Source organism: Astatotilapia calliptera, chromosome 23 (genome assembly GCF_964374335.1).
Source record: "Astatotilapia calliptera chromosome 23, fAstCal68.1, whole genome shotgun sequence".
NCBI lineage: Eukaryota > Metazoa > Chordata > Actinopteri > Cichliformes > Cichlidae > Astatotilapia > Astatotilapia calliptera.
In genome coordinates this window covers 4,906,250-4,925,488 of record NC_137443.1, presented here as the reverse complement: position 1 = coordinate 4,925,488, position 19,239 = coordinate 4,906,250, and the positions used below count along the sequence as shown (strand labels likewise).

Genomic DNA, 19,239 nt, shown 5'->3' with positions numbered 1-19,239 from the left:
TTCTAGAGCAGGTACAGGGAGCTGGCTAATTATCCCACCGTGAGTTTAGAATAGGATCTCTAATCAGAGGGGCTGATGCAGCAGTGACCAGATAAGCCTCGGACACATCTCGGTGTCACACCGCCTCGCCCATTCAGCCCAGGTGTTAGATTGGCCCGATGTAACACAACCCCGCCAGTGATTAGCTCACATAAGCTAAGAGGCCCACAGGGGTGGTGGGTGTCAGAGGGAGAGAGTCGGGTTGTCCTGTTTTTAAAAACAGAGGTCAGATCTCCTTCATGTCGGCTAACTCGATCAGCTCCGCGGTGGGTGGTACTGCGTCATGTGGAGTTTTCAGAGCAGATAAATGTTTTTTGCATTATGAGAAATGTTTCTGTTAAAGAAGAAATTACTCCCATAAAATTCTTCTCTGGCTTCCCACTGCACTCAGTCTGTGTCTCACACACAGACACACACTCCTGTCCTGTAACCTTCATCAGTTTGTTCTGGATTGGAACCTTTTTAAGAAAACAAACCTAATGGTCCGCTTAGGGAAGCAAATCTCTCAATTCTCAGGTTACTGCTTAGGATTTTTAAAAACACGATGTTAGAATAATACACAACGTACACACTCTCTTGCAAACACACACACATTAAATGAATTTAGCACTAAAACCACAGTTTTAAAGCCTGACTCTTGGGAATAGATGGTGAGACAGTCACACAGGGACTTCAGTGAATGACCGAGGCCATGGTGACACTAGTGTAGATAAATCTGAGAAGGTATTTTAAATAGTTTGATAAAATTAAAAACAGGGTTGACAGATTTGATCATTTTGTTGGTATTTTGGCTCATTGAGTTGATTGTACATTAGGAGAGAAACCTTTAACAGCAATGATTCAGAAATGTCGTCTTTAAGAAGTAATAGTAAACAATTGCACGTTCCACAGTGTTACACTCCTCTGACACCCCTATTGGCTTTGCCAGTCACAGTGCAAGAGTCATGTGGGAGGCGCATGGCCTGAACGTCCATATTGTTCACGCTTGAAGACGTGTTCATAAAACCATTTGGGGGTTCACCGCTTTTGGCTGCTACAACTCAAGCTAGAGCTCATCATGCCCTCCTTGTTTGTGCTGCAGTCTTCAGTACTGTACTGGGCCTGGGGTAACTTTAAACTAAATTCACTAATGACCAAAAAGGCCAGAGTGCACCCCCTCACTCAGGTTAAGCTCTCCGCACGATAAACAGAAACCGTGGAGCAAAATAACAAACAAGTGAGGGCAAAACAGCCACCTAGCTAAACTCCAAATCAAATGAAACCACATTGAGGAGAGCTTTAAGAGTGCCTGCAGCAGAAATTGGCTTCAAGTTAACGTCTTTGTTTTATGCTGCCGATCGTAATCGAGCAATCTGAGGATTGTATTTTGGGGAAGCTGTGATTAGTTTCTGTATTTGCAGCAATCTTTTGCTCAGTCTAATGTTGTCTCCCCCCCCCCAAAACACCACCTTGTCTCTTCTCAGATCACCCAGCTTGATCCAGGGTCGACCCTGTTAGAGGCCAAGTTGTTTCCACAGGAGACGCTCTTCCTGGAGGCTAAAGAATAAGAACAGGCCCTCCGATCCCCGAGAGGTCCGACTGACTGACTGATGAACTGGCTGGATGCACACTCGTCACCGAGCATGGCCCCCACACATCAGTCTGGGCCTCAACTAGACACACACACACAGACACATACACAAACTACCATCTCAGACACACATAAACACACTGGCATGCAGATCCAGTGACACACAAGTTGAAGTAAGCTTCTCTGCCCTCAGCCTGGTCGTCGTACATGAATGCCTGATGTACACGTGTTGCACAGAGGAGCAAAGACAGTACCACAAGCACACAGCCAAAACATTCACCTCTACAACCCCCCCCCCCCCCCCCCCAAAAAAAACCCCCTCCCCTCACACTCTTCTCGACTTCACGTTCCCAAACTGCTGTGTCATTGTTTTCTCTCACAACACAAACACCGTACAAATAACAGCATTCAGAGACTGAGTAGACAAATCTTTGTCACACACAAAAAAAACAAATAAAAAAAACAAGGACTTGTTTCCCGTTTCCTCATTGAAGACACCGAGGCTGCTTTTTTTAAGACATGTTTTTTGTGTGTTTGAAATTAAAATAGAAAAGGCTAAAAAATGTAATTAAATAAACTTCGAGAAGAGGCGTAGCTCCGCGAAGCCCGGGCCGTCTCATCTCCATTTGTGTTTACCCACTGAACCTTTTCCCCAAACCGCCCTTCTAGAGCTGCACACCTCCGTCTGCTGTCCAGGTGGGGTTGGGACGCGACACGTCGGCCCCATCAAGCTCCGTTCTTCCTGGTTTCCGCATCCACTGCCCCAAAAGCCAATAGATTGCTCAGTTTTTAGTTTGTTTTTTTTCTCCTTTGAATCCTTTTTAAGTTTGATGCTGTATTAGTTTTAGTTTGATATACATTATATAAAATATATGAATATGAACATCAATTTGTCTCAGGCGAAAATCTGTTGAACCTTATCGCACGCATACACACGTCTTCTTTCGTCATGTGAGAGGATATTTTATAAACTGGAGATCTGATTTTCTTCAATTTGTGTCACAACTCTGGGGTAATACCGAAAGAGGGAAACAAAGCCAAGGAAAAATGTGCGGCATTTCTATGCTTTTATTAAGTGTGTCTGTGTCTGTGTCTGAACGGGATTCCAGTCCTGCTCTGATTGTGCATCTTCACTTCTTGCAGATACCAAAGTTTAGATTTGCACACTCACTCGTAGGCCTTTTACTTCTCCTATTATTCTCATTCTTACATGACCTGCTGAAATCAGCCAAACTGCGACTAATTTCCTGCCTTCAGCGAGGGGAGATCACACGGGCTTAGCCCTCCATCTGTAGCGGGGCTCCTCTGTCAACTAAAGGCAAAGTTTAAGAACCCCATCAGAGTCATAAATGCCATAAACAAACTACTTCAGGCGAAATGCTGCTCCCTCGTGAATAAGCGCTCAGACTTGGATTATACTCACACATATGTAATAAGACAGGACTAAAGCAGACTTGGCAAAAGGATTGCTGTTTAAATTGCAGTTTCACTGATTATATTACAGACTTTTGTTTTGTACTTAACAGTGGACACTGATGGGAACACATTTTGTGTTCCCACCAAACACCGCCTGTTCATATTATTTTTAAAAAAACTGATGTGCTTTTGGAAGCTGTACATCTACAGTTAATCTTTTGATCGATGCTTATTTGAAGTGTGGACTCTGGTCTCAGTAGCACAGTTTGTTGTTTTTCTTTCTCTTTCAGACAATTATAGGACCTTGTGTCTGACTTTGACTATTTTTGGAGTGTGCATTAGTCTTCAGAATAACTGGCACCATTTCATCCAAATGGAGACCTTGGAGTAATATTATATATTTTTATTTCTTTGGATCAGAAGAGAATGTATTCCTTTGAGAGACTAGGGACCTGTCTGAGGTGTACCCTAGAACGGCTGGGAGAGGCTCCAGCAGTCCCCAAGATCCTCAAATGGATGAGCAGAAATGTAACATTTCTTTTCAAAGAGTAGTTATTACAATAAGAATATTAAAATTATCCAAAAGTTATAACATGTTACATCAGTCAAAGTGAAACTTACTGATTTAAACTACTTTTAGAGGAACTCTGTCTCTCTGAGGTGCACTGCAGACCTAGAGTAGTTTAAACCAACTTTAAGTGCTGGGTTAGATTAAACTATTATAAATAAGTGGAGGAAGCAACGTCTGTTTAAGCTATTTAGAGGTAGTCTTACTTCTGTAGGCTTCAACTTTATCCTCTTCAGTGAATGAGACAGTTACCGCTATGGGTGCTGTCTTTAAATCTTGTGCTGTTCGTGGTTGAGTAATACATGTCTCAAAGAATTATGTGTCACCAGCAACAATTTATAGTCATCTCTTTTTGCTTCGGTAAATCTGGACTACTGGTGTGTTACGCACGGTGAATATATCACACAAGCATCCTGTGTGTGTTTGTTTGCCTCTCTGTGGCTGCCTTGTTTCTCACGCGAGGAATGAGTCGACCTAATGTGCTCAGCAAGCCGCACTTCCAAAGGTTCGACCCGACAGGAGCTCCTCGCTGAAGGCAGCTTGAAAGCGGGATTGGGAAAGATGCGCTGCAGGGCAAATCCTCCTGACTTTGCTGTTTCTTTCTGCATGCCAGAGAAGTGTAATATTTGTCATCCAACACTGGGGAAAAAAGACACAACAAACGCACCTGTATTTAAAGTAAATAGCTGCTATTAGAGTGGGAGAGCTAATAGCAGAATCCATTTCAAGCCAAACTTGTTGAGCCAAAGTTGTGGCGCTGACTCTTGTGGCCAAGTCAGTAATGTTGGCATTTACTGCATTTGCAGCGCTGGGATATACTAGTTGAGAGAGAAGTAGTAATTATTATATATTTGGTTTTCCTTCTCCATATCCATGAACTCAACAACCTCTCAGTCCTGGGCCTTACACTGCATCCTGCCTAAACATGTGTTTAAAGCTTCATATGATTGGTCAGGACCATCCTGGTTGGCTTCCATTCATACCCAAATCTTGTCACGATGTGTTGTTGTAGCTGAAATGTTTCCGTTTAAACGTGAGGAGCTCGGTTCAGTTCAGGAAAAATGCTGAACTTTGCTGAAGCTCTAAGGGCAGAAGTTAAATGTCTATGTCTGACATTTGTGTTACTCAGATTTCACTGTACCGAGATAAGAGTTGAGTGCGCTGGCTGTACCAACACGTGCAGCTTGGGGCGAGGGTGAGCTCAGGGCGGGGCGAGGAGCTCAGTGACCGTGAAGCTGAACGTGTTTATGAAAGAGGCAGATGCACCTCTGCTCGTCTGTCAGAGAGCCTCTGCCTCAGAGAGGGGCGCACATAGTGCAGCTCCTCTCGACTGTGAGATTACAGTTTCTATCGTGCAGCTTTTTGAACGCCATGTACATAAGCATGTTCATTTGTACCGCTGTGGCTAATGAGGCTGCGAGGGTTGGAAATGCCAGTGAGGCCTAATGATATTTCTCTCTGGTACCTGACCAAACTTGTCTTAAGTTAATGGGCAAAAGTCACCAGGTTTAACTGGGGAGAGACAGCTGTATGAAAGGGTTTGTCATCAGTTGAATGAGTTGAAAAAAATTAATTAGGCCTCTGTTGACTGGCCACTTCTAACAGGAGGACAAGTTTATAAGGAGCTCTGTCAAAGGTTTTTGTGACTGTTTTTCTCAAGTCCTGAATTTTTTCCACAGGTGCTGCATCTCGTGTTTTACCCTTACATATTGTTCATATTCCATTCCTTCACAGTATGGTTCGTGTCTGTTTGACCAATGCCAAGAATTCCTTCCAAATTAGTGTCTACAACAAACTTTCAACTAGAGATCTGTCACTAATCAAAAAGACAGGAAGCAAAGCTGAAGATGCTAAAAGGTCTTCACTGCTAGTGACCAGGAGGGGCAGTATTAGAAAGAAGTGTATTAGAAACAAGTCGATCACAGGGAGAGCTCAGTTTGAGTCCTTTGGAGACAAAGTTAGAGAGACGAGACTGAAGTGTGTGGACATGTGCAGATGTAGTGGATATACTGCCATGCGGGAAGAAAAGATGAACACCACAAAAACATTTCAACTCTCAATGCAGAGAGTTGGCGTGACAGAGGAGGAAGATGGAGGCAGATGTCCTGCTGTGGCGACCTCTAAATGAAGCGGCCAAAAGAAGAAGAAACTTCCCATCTAACATTAATAAAAGGGCGAATAATCGTTAATTAATGTTTTTGAGAGCTGGCGGAGTGTAAGTGAAAATGGTAAGAATATTCTGAAACTGTTGGGATTTATTATATAACCACGTTTCAGTACTATAGCCATTCATTTCAATAATGGTTAACACTAAGAGCACAAAACCTTCCAACTGCAAACTGTGGGTTCAAAGCAGTGATGAGAAACTTTGCATGTGTTCCTGCACTCGATGATATACCAGCTCAGATGCTTTTATAATCTCATGACCCTGATCTGAGTTTGCTCAGATTAAATGCAGTCTAATGAATTTTTGTTGCGTAATTTTCAAAGCACGAGCACCAACAGATGGGAATCTAATGTACTCACATTTATGCATCACTTATTTAGTCTCGCTGCTCACACGGATTTTTAATTACACATTCAAACAGCCCTTGGTTCTGTGCACTTCAAGCACTTCATCGACCTCACATCCACAGCCAATTTAGAATCGCCAATTAATCTGATGTGCATGTAAGAGGAAGCTGGAGAAAACCTGCAGGTACTTGGGAGCAAACTCCACACAGAAAGGCCCCAGCTGGGATTTAAACCAGGAACCTTCTTTTTGCAAGTTGACAGTGGTAATGACTCCACTATTATGCTGCTGTATTTCAGATCTAATGTCTGTATCACAGCACCATCTCGTAAAGCATCCTCTGACCTCTGTAGGACCTCTGTTCCTTCCTATTTTACCTTTTGTTGATTTGATCCTTCAAAGACCAGCAGGTGCTTTTCTCTGTGGGAACACAAACAGTTCTCGTGACATTGTCAAGGTTTCACTTTAACTCTGCTTTTTTTTTTTTATGGGACAGTGGTGACAGACATGACAGGTGCAGTTTCACTGTTTTAAGATTCCCTAAAACTACAATTTTCCTTTATTCGACCAACGCTGGGAGAGCCAGCTCAGTAGACACAGGTCACATTTGACCAGCCTCAATGTACAGAAATTTGTAGCTACTGCACAAAATATAAAACTTTTAAATATTTTCATTTTTATATATTTAGGGTCTCTTGAAATGTCAGACGTTCCTTTGGTTCAGCTTCTCCAATCTGATCTTTATCACGTGACAGAAAATTGAACATCTTTAGGTCTCAGACCATGTTGAAGTTGTTCTTTCTCTTTTTTTAAGCATTACAGGCAACAATTTTTTTGTTAAAATAATCAGTAATCTAAATAATTCTATGTTGTTGCCCTGAAACACCTCTCACTGGGTTTTTGGGGGGCTACATTTTAGGCAAACTTTGGCTGGATGTCTTAATCAGTGTCTGTCTAGGCAACACCCCTTAAATCTGACACCAGCGGGACAAGAAAGTGTCTGTGTGGTAATGAGCTTACGCTGCCGTCCTACGCCGCCACAAAATCAGTGGTGGCAACATCAGGTTTCTGTCTTGATTCTCTGACCACAAAAGAGGAAAGCGTCCATGATGTTTAACCAGCTCCTTTGGGGTCAAGAATGCAGCCCACTGGCGAGGGAACAAAATTCCTGACACAAGTGATCCCTCCTCCCTCCTTTTGAAGTAGGACCCAATGAGATCTCAGAGCATGGCAGCTCCTTGAATCACAGGATCTTTGCCCATATCCCAGACTGGCCTAACCTGGAAGGTCACTCCGAGTTTACTTTCTCAGAGTCGCGGGCCCTGCCCAAAGAAACAGAATCTATGCAGCTTAAACTGTTGGGTGGGCACAAAAGGAGGGTCATCTCTCCCTCGCTGTCTCCCTCTGTTTGCAGCTCTGTTTGGAAATGACACAATGGACATGTAAAGACTGTAGTTTTTATCTTGATTAAACAAAAACTTAAAATAAATTAATGTAACTAATCTAATGTAAAAACATGAGGCTTTAAAGTGCTCTAAATTCTCAAAAACAAAAATGAATGTGTGGGCACAGATCCTTCTTCAGGGTTTCAGCTTGTATGCTTCAATTCAGAGAGCTGTTTTTTCCCCTCTATGCCAAGTTAAATTCCAGATAATCTGATATAGAAAAGAAGAAGAGTATACTTACATTGATTTAAATATGTCTTCTCTGTGTTTCTTCTTATTCTAATACACCGTCCGGGGTGTTAGTGTGAGCAAAACCGCAGCAGATGCCACCTTGTTAGTTTGACACAAGCTCTAAGTCAATAAAGATTATTCAGTTTTATTGGGTTAATATCTTGAAATAAGAGAAGCGAGCCTTCATTAAAATAATTTAAGGTTTTCTGGGTTGGCAGGCAGTTAAATCCCCATGCTGTCTATAAGGAGTTTTTATTTATCATTTAAGGATTTAGTATGACTGTTCTCCAGCACTCATCCATCCTGCTTTTTTATTTTTATTTTTTTTACTAATATTTTTCCACCCCACGTGTCACATTTTTATGCGCATGTACAGGCCCCGAAACAATCCCACATGGGTCAGTAAGTAGTTTCATTTACTTGCATAATAGGACAAAAATTAATCTTCATCTAGGATAATGAAAATAAATTTATAGCCTGTTATGAAGAGTGTCGATGGGCCTTGGAAAATTATATGTAAACCTTATGCTGCCTTGTGAGGAAAGCAAGAATGTCTCGATTTATGTCACATTTACAGCAATCAGGCAGCATTCTTGCTCCTCAGTGCCAAAGGGAGTGATTCCTTATCGCAATGCAGAATTGTAGCCTTTTTTTTTCTATTTTCAGTAGCATTGGTAACTTCATTTTATTGCTCGGATGTTGAGTGAAATCGTTACAAAATCTCAAAAATTATGTTTTTATTCTTTAGTGCCGTTTTATTTCCAAATATTTTAAATATTCCTTTCCTTAGCAGTCGCATCCACCGCAGAGCTGACGGTAGCAGGGGGCGCTCTCTGGTCTAATTAAACGTGTTTAAATGTACAACCGCTTGAAAAACAAAAAACGGAACGTCCCTTAACAAAAAAAATTTATCCTCCAAAACCAAAAATAACTAAATTTACCAACATATCCTTCTTATTAGATTTTTTTTTAAAGAACAGTTACATATTTTTACGCCTGAATGTGAAAATGTCAAATAGAAATCTTGTGAATACAGATGCAGTTTTATATAAAAGGTTAATAAAGCATCTCGTAAATAATTGGTGAAGATCTGTTTTTTTTTTAATGGCATTGAATTCCCGCACATGCCTACAGACCATTGCGCTAATAGATTTATTTTAAATATTAATTGAATAATTAAATGTGCGTCAACCATCCCTCGGCCGCTGCTGTGCGCTCTTGTCGCTCAGTTTTCTGAGGACTGCATCCCTCGCTCATACCTCCAGATCTGTCTCCTTAAAACACCACAGAGGCCTTATAAAAACCTGTGGTATTCGGATTATCAGCCACATGGGATAAAGCAATAAATGGACCAGTGGGGTCCTGAATGGGTGCAGTGGCGTGAAGGGGAGTAATTACAGCTTCATATTAATTGTGTTTTCTCTCTCTCTCTTCTGGGCGCACATAGACACACACACTCTCACACACTGAAGCGAAGCGACGGTGACATCTAGGAGGGCCAAGTCTTTGTGCTGAACACTTCAAGTTTCAAAAACAAGGCCAATTGAAGCGGCGGAGCTCAAAGCCGACACCATTGTAGGCGAACACATTGAGTTTTGATTGGGGACAATGGTGTTTCTCAAATTTCTAGCAAAAAGAAAGCCATACTCCATCTGTGATCTCAATGAGCGCCTATTCATGAGCTTCCTTCTTTTCTGCGCCATTCGTTGGTGGAGAAAAGGAGGCAGATGTGGAGGGATAGAGCAGGGGAGAGTGCGTTTTAATTGGCTGCAGTGTGTAGGTCTGTCTCTGTCCTCTTTTTCTCTCGCTCACACTCACACACACACGCTGGAGTTATATGCGACTATAGGCTGTGCAATAATCTCGCCGTGTTGATGAATACTTGTAGCCCATTCATTAAACAAAGATAATCCCTGCCAACCTACCTCGGGGGCAGAAAAACGTATTTTGTGAGAGTGTGTGTGTGTGTGTAAGAGAGAGAGAGATTGCCTGAGTGCTGGCCAACAGTTTTGGCACAGAGGGACCCTTCAAATCTTTGAAATATTCATACGCCATGGCAGGGTTATCCCCCATTTACAAATAAGTGTTATTCTAGCGGGTGAAGAGTGATGCTTGACAGACCTCTGTCTGCCTCTTTAGCTCAAGTGCCTCTTCACCGTCTGGCCTCACTCAGCCAGGCCTGCGTAAATTTAGCCTATATGTTTGACTTTTGCAGGGCTTGGCGAGTAACCGGTGTCACTTTAGTCGCTTTGTTTGTTTCCTTTTCACACTGCGCTATTTATTCTGCAGCACTGCTTTACTGCAGGTTGGTTTTTGGCAAATGAAGCCCACATTTTCACCAGCCGAAAACCTAAATAAAACGCTGCTTACAAGGAATCATTGGTACTTCTCTGTGTGAGCGCAGAGCCTTTCTAAATCATGAATACAGCCAGAGTCCGCTTTTATGACATCATAACTACTACAGATATGGCAAATTTTAGTTATCTTGTAAAGGCATTTCCTTCTTATGTAGAAAACTATAGATATCACACACACAGAGCCAAATAAAGTGCATTTGTTCAAATATTTGGCCTTGAAATAATCATTATCGAGGCTGTTCATGCTTAATGAATTTGCCTGGTGTGCGTGTGTGCGTATATGAGCGCACGGCAGTTTTAAACTCCCACAGCATTGTGTTCTGTGGCTCTCTAATCTTCACTGCTCTCCTGACTTTGCCTTTAAGGGAATGCATTTAGACCGATCCATTTCCCCAGCTCAGCAGAACTGGTGTGAAGTGGCAGGTTAACAACCTCTTGTCTATAAACCCGGAGTATTCCTCGGTGTGCCCGTCAAGCGTGTAAATACTTCAGCTGAAAGAAGAAAAAAAAACTCCAGTGCGTTTCTTTTCTCCGCGGGCCCTTGTCTAACTGCTACTCTAACCTCTGCCTCTGTGTGACAGAGCCGGCTGCTGCAGCGGGAGAGCGCGGGAGGGGATCCGGGCCCAGCCGGGCTGCAGGCGGGGCAGCGGCAGTGGGAGAGGCCGCTAGAAAGCCGCACCGGGGTGCGGGGGCAGCGGAAACATGCTGCTACATATGTTGGGTCAAGCATGGCCTTTGTTGTGATCTTAAAAGGGTGTTAAAAACCCATTCGTCTGTAGCCTTCCTGAAAGAAATGAAAGCATCGCATAGTTTTTGATGCACAGGCCTAATGAAGTGGTTAAAAGAATGTCGGATTTTTTTTTTTTCGAAAGTGCCCACAGTCACTTTTAATTGCGCGGGGGGGCATTTTTAATTGGACCAGTGGGAATACCGGTGAAGCTAATCCCCTAATCATAATACATATTTTTCCACAAATGAACTTAAACCAAACTTGACGTGGACGAGAAATGAGCGGTAACTTCAACCACAGGCGGCAATGACGTAATTAAAAGTCTTGCGACGATATTAAAACAGCAGAGAAGCCTTATGAGCTCCTCCTGGATAAATATAGCTCAGCAAACACGTGTCAAGTCCAAGTAATTGTCACTTTATTTCTACTGTTATTAAGAGTGAAAATTGCGCGTAATAAGAGAAGCTGATGTGGAAACCTTCCTGTTTGCCTGGCTGTACTCTGAATGCGCAGTTTTAAATCAGCCATCCTGAGGTGAGGCTGTAGGCCCATAATCTCTCCTGTGAGCATCAGGCCCTTTCTGCTGTGTGCAACTTTCACTTGCGTGCAGGACGGGCAATTTTTTATCCGAGTAAGATCGTCGCCCATGCAGATAATTACTTTGAATGTCAAAAAGATGTAGTTTTAATATCGTCTCTATTAGCCTGTTGGCTAGGTAATTAAGGTGCAGATGACAGCGGCGAGGGAAACAGATGGCATTTGCTTACAGTGATTCAGAAAGTAAACAATGAGCCTGGGAGGGGAGAGATAGGAAGGGTTGCACACACTCGCTGCTGCACACCGAGCAACCATTTCTTCCAGCTAAAGATGTTGTTGTGGATCACAAAGACTGTTGTCGGCCTCTAAGGTGCAAGCAATTGTTGATGAAAGAAAAGGGGGGAAAAAAGCAGAACTAAACCATCAGAGCTATAACTTTCAAAAAATCCGAGTTCCAGTAGCTGCACGAATCATCAGTGAACAGGTGAGGGAGCAGGTGGCTTGCGCGCGATGCCCTTTTTGTAGCTCTGTGCGCGGCGGACTTCTTAAATCTCAGGAAGCATTAGAGCGTTATCGCTTTTCAGGTAATGGAGGGTGACTGGAGGACAAAGCAGAACCCAAAGGAGAGCGCTTATTTTATGGAGGACAACAGAGGAGGGCGGAAGCAATTTGTTAATCCAGTTTTTATTTTATTTTATTTTTCCCCGGTTCATAGAAGGAGCAGAGCAAAGAATTAAAACGGAAAGCCGCTCTTCTGTCTTTAAGCGTTATCAATACTACTGTCATTATTATTATTATTATTATTATTATGATTATTATTATTATTATTATTATTATATCCGTTCAGGTAGTATTTTATTTTTAAAACTCGCCGAGCTATGAATGATAAACTAATGTTAAAATTTTTACCCAGCGATTACTTACTTTTTATTATCTAATCAAAATGCTTTTGCAATAAATAAACAACTACTTTTTTTAAATGCAATTTTTTTTTTTTAAATGCTGAAATAAACGAAAACAATTTTTTATATATGAGGTGAACAAAATCAGAGCAAACGAAATTGTGGAACCTAAAAAAAGAAAACACTATTTAAAAATTATTATTATTTTGATTATTATTATTATTATTATTATTATTATTATTATTATTTCAATAACTAAAAGAGAAACACCTAATATAGAACCAAAGTCGTCATTAATAATTTATGTTACCGTTTCAAGCTTCAAATGTGGAGGAAAAAAAGACAAAAAACGAAATTCGGATGAAAACTGGTCTAACTCGCGTGTTTAAATCACCAAGCAGAGAACAACATATTCATGCAGTCCGCAGTATATGGATGAAACAAAAAGTGGCACATTTTCTGTACTTTTTAACTTTTAAACGGATCATGTGCGAAACAAATATTTAAAGCTTGGCGTTGACATTAATGTGAACGCTCTGGTTTTCCCGCGACATTTAGCAGCATCGACAGCTTCTTCCACTTTCTGTAGCAAATATATTACGAAAAAATATATATTGTGTGTCGACAGAGAAAAATCTTGCCTCTTTTTGAACCAATGAAATAAATGATACTTACCTTTACGGATGAGATTACAGTCACGCATCATCTTTTATTTTGAGTATTTTAAGTCTTAAAAATATTCTGCGATTGGATGTAGATGCAGGAATAGCGATTTCATATCCTAACAATCATGTCGCCAAGTTAAACTAGTTTTTAAAATCGAGATATATACAGAAACTTCCTGGAACGTTTGAAAATTTCCTTCATTTTAAGTTTTTTTTTTCATTACATTTCTAATTGTCCTGTTTGGCATCGCACCGGAAGTCTGGTTTACCACAATAATGGAAAAAAACACGGGCTATTGTTTTAAATCTATGAAATTCTGTTTTGGGGGTAATACACTGCATCGATTTGAGCTTTCCGGGAACTCCCTTCAGATTCTTAACACTTGATATTTGGAAAAAAGAACTCAGGTGGACACAGTTGAAAAAAGAGGCAAGCCAATCAGATTGCTCCTTCCCCCTTTGGCCAATGACAGACGCCACATTGTTGTCAAATTTGTCTAATGAAAACGTAGGAGCAACAATAGAGAGAGGAGAGAGGGATCTGTATCCACTGACAATCTCTGGAGGAAGTTAGTGTCTCAGGCTGCGGCGAGTAACAACCTCAGCTCCTCCTGGACAGTTTGAACTTTCTGTCGGGGAGGAATGATCGCTCCTCTCTGCTCAGACTCTTGTCGGATTTAAAGTTGACTTTAAAGTCAGATTTTTGCTTCTTCGGCAGAGAACACTTGGACAGTTTCCACCAGACTTTCGATCATAAATTGTTATTTTTTTCCCCTCCTGTTTCTGTCTGACAGCAGAAATCGGTGGCTTCACCTGTTGCCCGGAGGTGCTAAGAACCGCCGGACAGATGTGATCAGTCCAACGTCGGTTTAACTAAAGCAGATCGTTCAAACGTCGCCGATTTCTCGTTAAAACGTTAGTTTTGCTGGTGAGGAACGCGGGCATGGATCTGAGACCGGAGCTCCCCACAGCCTCCTCCGCCTCACAAATCCACCCCGGAGCGGCGGCAGCGGCCGCGGCAGCCTCCATTCCGGTGTCCATGGCCGGTAACCTGCTGCGAGGGCCCCCGATCCTCCTGCGGGCCGCAGACAAGTACCCGCGCACTCCGAAGTGCGCCCGCTGCAGGAACCACGGCGTGGTGTCCGCGCTGAAGGGCCACAAGCGCTACTGCCGCTGGAAGGACTGCATGTGCGCCAAGTGCACCTTGATCGCAGAGAGGCAGCGGGTGATGGCGGCTCAGGTGGCGCTCCGGCGGCAGCAGGCGCAGGAGGAGAACGAAGCCCGGGAGCTGCAGCTGCTCTATGGCACGGCGGAAGGACTCGCTATCGCCGCCGCCAACGGCATCATCCCACCCCGGCCGAACTACGAAGTGTTTGGTTCCGTCAGCAGCGAAAGCAACTCAGGTGAGCGGATCAAGCTTCGCTGTAATGTTTAAGAAGCGCGTGAGAAGGTAGCAAATCAGTGTGTTAAACTAAAAGGCTTTATCTGTCATCAAACTGCGACTCTGTTAAACGCAGAATCATTTAACCCTAAACATTGAGCCTAATCAGCTGTCACAGCATAAATGCTGATGATGTTTGTTTAACCTTTACAGATTAAATTCTGATATTTGAGCTCACGTGTTAAATCTGCTGTTTGAATACTGGTATGTCTGTCGCTTTACTGCCTCTTTATTGATGTGATTGTTGTACTGATTATGACTCTGTGCTGATACGCTTTTGATGGCCTTCTGTTTTATGCTTTCATTCAATCTTACACACTCTGGTTCTGTCAGCAGATTCAAGCATCCAGAAGTATGAGCTGTTTCCTAAGAACCAGCTCTCCGGGTCCGCCACACCTCAACCATCTGCGGGGAAACCGGCTTCCACCGAAGGTGACTCAGCCCCCGGCATCTCGTCCCCGGACGGCCGCCACGGAGGCTCTGGTTCGGAGAACGGGGATAGCGAGTCTTTCATCAGCTCACCGGTATCCAAGCCTTTGAAAGACGGAGAAGAAACTCCAGGGTCCGTCAGCTCCATCGGCTCGGATTCGGGTTCTGAGACCGACAAAGACGAGCAGGAGCCTTCCCCTTCCTCTGCGGCCTCTCGGCACATGAACGCCATCGACATCCTCACCCGAGTATTTCCCAGCCACAAGCGAAGCGTCCTGGAGCTCGTCCTGCAGGGCTGTGGCAAAGATGTGGTGCAGGCCATCGAGCAGATCCTCAACAACAGCGGCGCTCAGGGCCCCAACAAGGCCGGGCCAGACGAGACGTGGACGGCAGAGAGGATGCTCCAAAATGCGCAGCAGCCTCCGGCGGCATCCGCAACCACAACAGCCCCGACGAGGCCCATGCTCCCCGGGGCTATGACGCTCAGCAACCGCTCTGCGTTTTCTCCTCTGCAGCCAAACGCACCGCACTTTGGCGCAGACCCTAGCACCTACCCGCTGGGCACACACTTGGGACTGAACCCGCTGCGGCTGGCCTACTCGGCGCACAGCCGGGGACTGGCTTTCATGACACCTTACTCCACCACCGGGCTCATGCCCACTTTGGGCTTCAGACCTCCAATGGACTATGCATTTAGCGACCTGATAAGAGACAGGACAATGCTGCACAAGGAGCAAGGCTATGCCAGCGGCCTGTATGGGCCTTTGGTCAACAACACGCCGGAGAAACAGTGAAGCCGGTGGACTGATCATAGAGACACATTCCATTGTATTTGTAGCCACAAGTGTTGAAAATGTGTGATGTGTTCTGGCTACGGGCTGCTGTACATAATAGGATTATCTGGCTTGTAGTCAAATGATCTGAGAGGGATTTAAAAAAAAAAAAAGAAAAAAATGAAGAAAAGAAACTAAACCACGTAACTCTCCAAAATAATTTTATATGTTAGACCACAAAAGTTTGAATGGCAACCCCTATGTTTGAACTTTACTACGCCATCAGTAAAATGACGTAAAACCGAATGTATTTATAGACTGCAGAATGAAATGAATCCCGATCAGGCTGGAAGAGTAAAAACTAAACTGACACACAAAAGCAAAAGTACGAAGTACGAAGAAATTATTTATCAAAGAGTTCTGACTTTTTAGAGCCTATCAAATTTTACCACATTCACGCGCGCGCGCACACACGCACGAGTAAAATAAGTTATTAAAACACGTAGTTTACTTGTTAACCCCGTTTCCTGCTGTAAAAGTTGATCTATAACGTGTAAATGCCATTCATGTTTCTTTTTCTTATGTATTATTTCAGTTATCTCACCTTTGTATTTCATTTTGTCTTTAGTTTATGTCCAACTGCCTGTATTATATATTGCATTTGGTAATATGAAATCACTATGCCTATATTTGACTTTTCATTTATCCATTAGTCAGCGCAAATATTTTGTGACAAAGTGTTGGATTCAGTTAGTTCCTCCTCAGATGTTACACGCTGTGCTGTCACAATGTATCAAAACGCTGGAAAAAAATAAATGTTATTTTAAACAAGTGGAACATCACACTTATTAATGATGCTTTCACGGATAAACCTTTCCTGCGTAAAATCTATTTATTCTGCAAAGGTCACCCCAGATATTCTGATATGGAAAGGACACAGAATGCTATCAATTTACAGCAAATCCAAGGCATTTCATCTGGATAGATAGCAGGGTTAAAAATGACAAATATAACAGTACATTCTACTTCTTTTTTTAACAAGAAAAAAAGGACATTTTCTACAGAATCTTACAAAGCAGACAGAATATTTTATATTTATAATCCAGTCAGTGCCAATCTGGCTCACAACACGCACACATCTGACTTGACACAAATAGCCAATATTCCCACTATAATAAAACATTTAATAAACTAACTCCTTTGGGGTTTTGACTCTTCTGGTTCACTCAGGGTCAGACACAGATGTTTTTTCTTCTCGCTCTTATATAGTTTGCCCGATATTACTACAGCCACCAGCATAGTTTCAAGTACATGTAGAGCGAAGCTTTGATCAATAAGTAGCTGTACAGGAGAACAAAAAGTATTATTGTTACTGGTATGAGATTATATGCTTCTGTAACGCGCCAGCAGGTCAGATTCAGCTGGTGGACACCCGAAGGTTCCTATAGTTGGTTTACAGTAACGTTCCCTTCATTAAATCAGCGTGTTGTATAAAATAGTGACAGTTACATTTTCCAAACTACATTTGTTAAGGTGACTATGCAGATTAACTCTGTAGGTGAAACAGTTGCATGACTGAGTAACGTCACAATTGCCGTGAAATCGCACACAAGAAGAAAAAAGTGTAAAGTTTATGACTGTAACTGGAGAAGAAGGTGAAACAAATTAAACGTTTATGAACAAGTAATGCTTTCTTTACTCTTATATTATTATTATTTTTTGAAACAGTATGACTTTGCATAATTTAATATCCAAATCCTCTCATGATGAGCCTCTCATTCATGGTTATAATAATAATAATAATAATAATAATAATAATAATAATAATAATAATAATAACCATTTTTTATTTTATTTTATTTATTTTTTTTAGCAGTGCACGTATCAATTCTAAATCCTTCCCCCAGCTGTTAAAATAACGTTATCATGCAGAGCGGCGGGCCTTCGTTTGTCTGTGGTTGGAATGGATCGCGCCTCAGTGGACAATTACTTCACTCATTCAGGGATTTCACTGCCGCCACAGAGAAGAAGAATTTTCAAACAGCAATGGCGCCATCTACCGGCCACCATGTGTTAGTAGCAAGCCCCGTCCCCCCAACTTTTGTTGCAGACCAGAGCCGGTGAAATGCGTGATGCTCATTGGCTGAGCACTGGTAAGATCCCATCGTGTGCCTGACAGTGCTGCAGGTGAGAGGGAAGGTAAGGACTGGTTCTGGGAACAGTAAAAATGCTAAACTGGAAGTTGTTCTCAGCCCGTATTAACATTATTTTTGTGACATGTTGGAGAGGCTTAAAATCGGGCGCTTCTGTCATTTTTTACACATCGTGTGAGTGATGCGATGTTTTGGGTGTAATCACCTGAGACAACAGGACCAATAAAAGTCATTTCAGACAGCAGGGAAGCAAATGTGGAAGAAATTCCCAAAGATGAAAACAAGTAAAAGCTTGTTTTTATTCCAAGAGTCTGAAGAAATCAAATAGAGTTGTAATAGTTTCAAACAGATCAATGAAACCTCACCATCAAACAGGCCGTCGTGCTGTCAAGGCTTTTGAATGGTGGATGAGCACTTAAATCATTTCACATCAAAGCTGGTGTGTATAACACAGACAGCACCACTAGATGACAGGATTGTCTAACAAATAGCTTCTGCAGTGCCGCTATAACAGACTGCTCCTGACAGGCACTCTATAAAGTCCAATATTTCGCAGCCCTACACCTGCATGCTTTAATGCAGGGGTGGGGAACTCCAGGCCTCAAGGGCCGGTGTCCTGAAGGTTTTAGATATTACCCTGGGTCAACACACCTGAATCAAATGATTAGTTCATTACCAGGCCTCTGGAGAACCTCAACACATGTTGGAGAGGTCATTTAGCCATTTGAATCAGCTGTGTTGGATTAAAGGCACATCTAAAACCTGCAGGACACCGGGCCTCGAGGCCTGGAGTTCCCCTGCCCCCGCTTTAATGGGATGTTGCTTCAAAATCTAGAACAGGGGTAGGCAACTCCAGGCCTCAAGTGCTGGTGTCCTGCAGGTTTTAGATGTGCCTTTAATCCAACACAGCTGATTCAAATGGCTAAATGACCTCTCCAACATGTGTTGAGGTTCTCCAGAGGCCTGGTAATGAACTAATCATTTGATTCAGGTGTGTTGACCCGGGGTGAGATCTAAAACCTGCAGGACAACAGCCCTCGACACCTGGAGTTACCTACCCCTGATCTAGAATATTAAAGAGATGATTTTATTTTCCAGTGCTCTTTTCATGCTTTTTTTCTTCTTTTTGGACTTAAACAAATCCTGACACGTGTATTTGCGCATGTGTATGTTTATATGTAACACAAGTTATGTAGTGGCTTTGATTTTCTTCTCTTTCTTGGAACGCTACAGCGTCCTCTGCTGCCCATTTGTGCAATGCATTGAGTAAAAACATTTTAATTCTGCAAAATCTGAATATATGACTTTTTGTAGCTTATTTTGTGAGTTATAAAAAGTGCCAAAGTGGTACAAATATTATTCACAGAGAAAACAGTAGTAGGATGGTCATACTGAGTGATAGTTCATGGTTGATTTTATTACAGAGCCCTGCATCTGTTCTTCATCTGCAACATGGAGATTTGCTGCAGTT

The 19,239-nt window shown here is 42.6% G+C and overlaps 2 protein-coding genes across 3 annotated transcripts in view; both read left to right on the top strand.

The window, feature by feature from the left end:
* Positions 1-2,498, top strand: part of faf1 (Fas (TNFRSF6) associated factor 1) — a 62,030-nt gene extending 59,532 nt beyond the window's left edge. The window contains exon 19 of the mRNA XM_026157685.2: positions 1,503-2,498. Within this exon, the coding sequence (XP_026013470.1) occupies positions 1,503-1,586 (84 nt within the window). The 3' untranslated portion in view covers positions 1,587-2,498. The remainder of the gene's footprint in view (positions 1-1,502) is intronic.
* A 10,094-nt stretch (positions 2,499-12,592) lies between these two features.
* On the top strand, positions 12,593-16,446 carry dmrta2 (DMRT-like family A2). Of its 2 annotated transcripts, none has more exons than XM_080297210.1 (2): positions 12,593-14,375; positions 14,747-16,446. In XM_080297210.1, exons 1-2 carry the CDS (start codon positions 13,916-13,918, stop codon positions 15,634-15,636), a joined length of 1,350 nt encoding a protein of 449 aa, XP_080153336.1. In that variant the 5' UTR covers positions 12,593-13,915; the 3' UTR covers positions 15,637-16,446. The 2 variants fall into 2 exon arrangements, with proteins under 2 accessions (XP_080153336.1, XP_026015902.1); XM_026160117.2 differs by having other exon boundaries at positions 12,623-14,375; positions 14,750-16,446.
* The last annotated feature ends 2,793 nt before the right edge of the window (positions 16,447-19,239 follow it).

Coding starts and splice junctions, on each gene's coding strand:
- dmrta2 (XM_080297210.1), top strand. CDS start 13,916: ATGGATCTGAGACCGGAGCTCCCCACAGCCTCCTCCGCCTCACAAATC. Junction 14,376..14,746: donor CAGCAGCGAAAGCAACTCAG/GTGAGCGGATCA, acceptor TGGTTCTGTCAG/CAGATTCAAGCATCCAGAAG.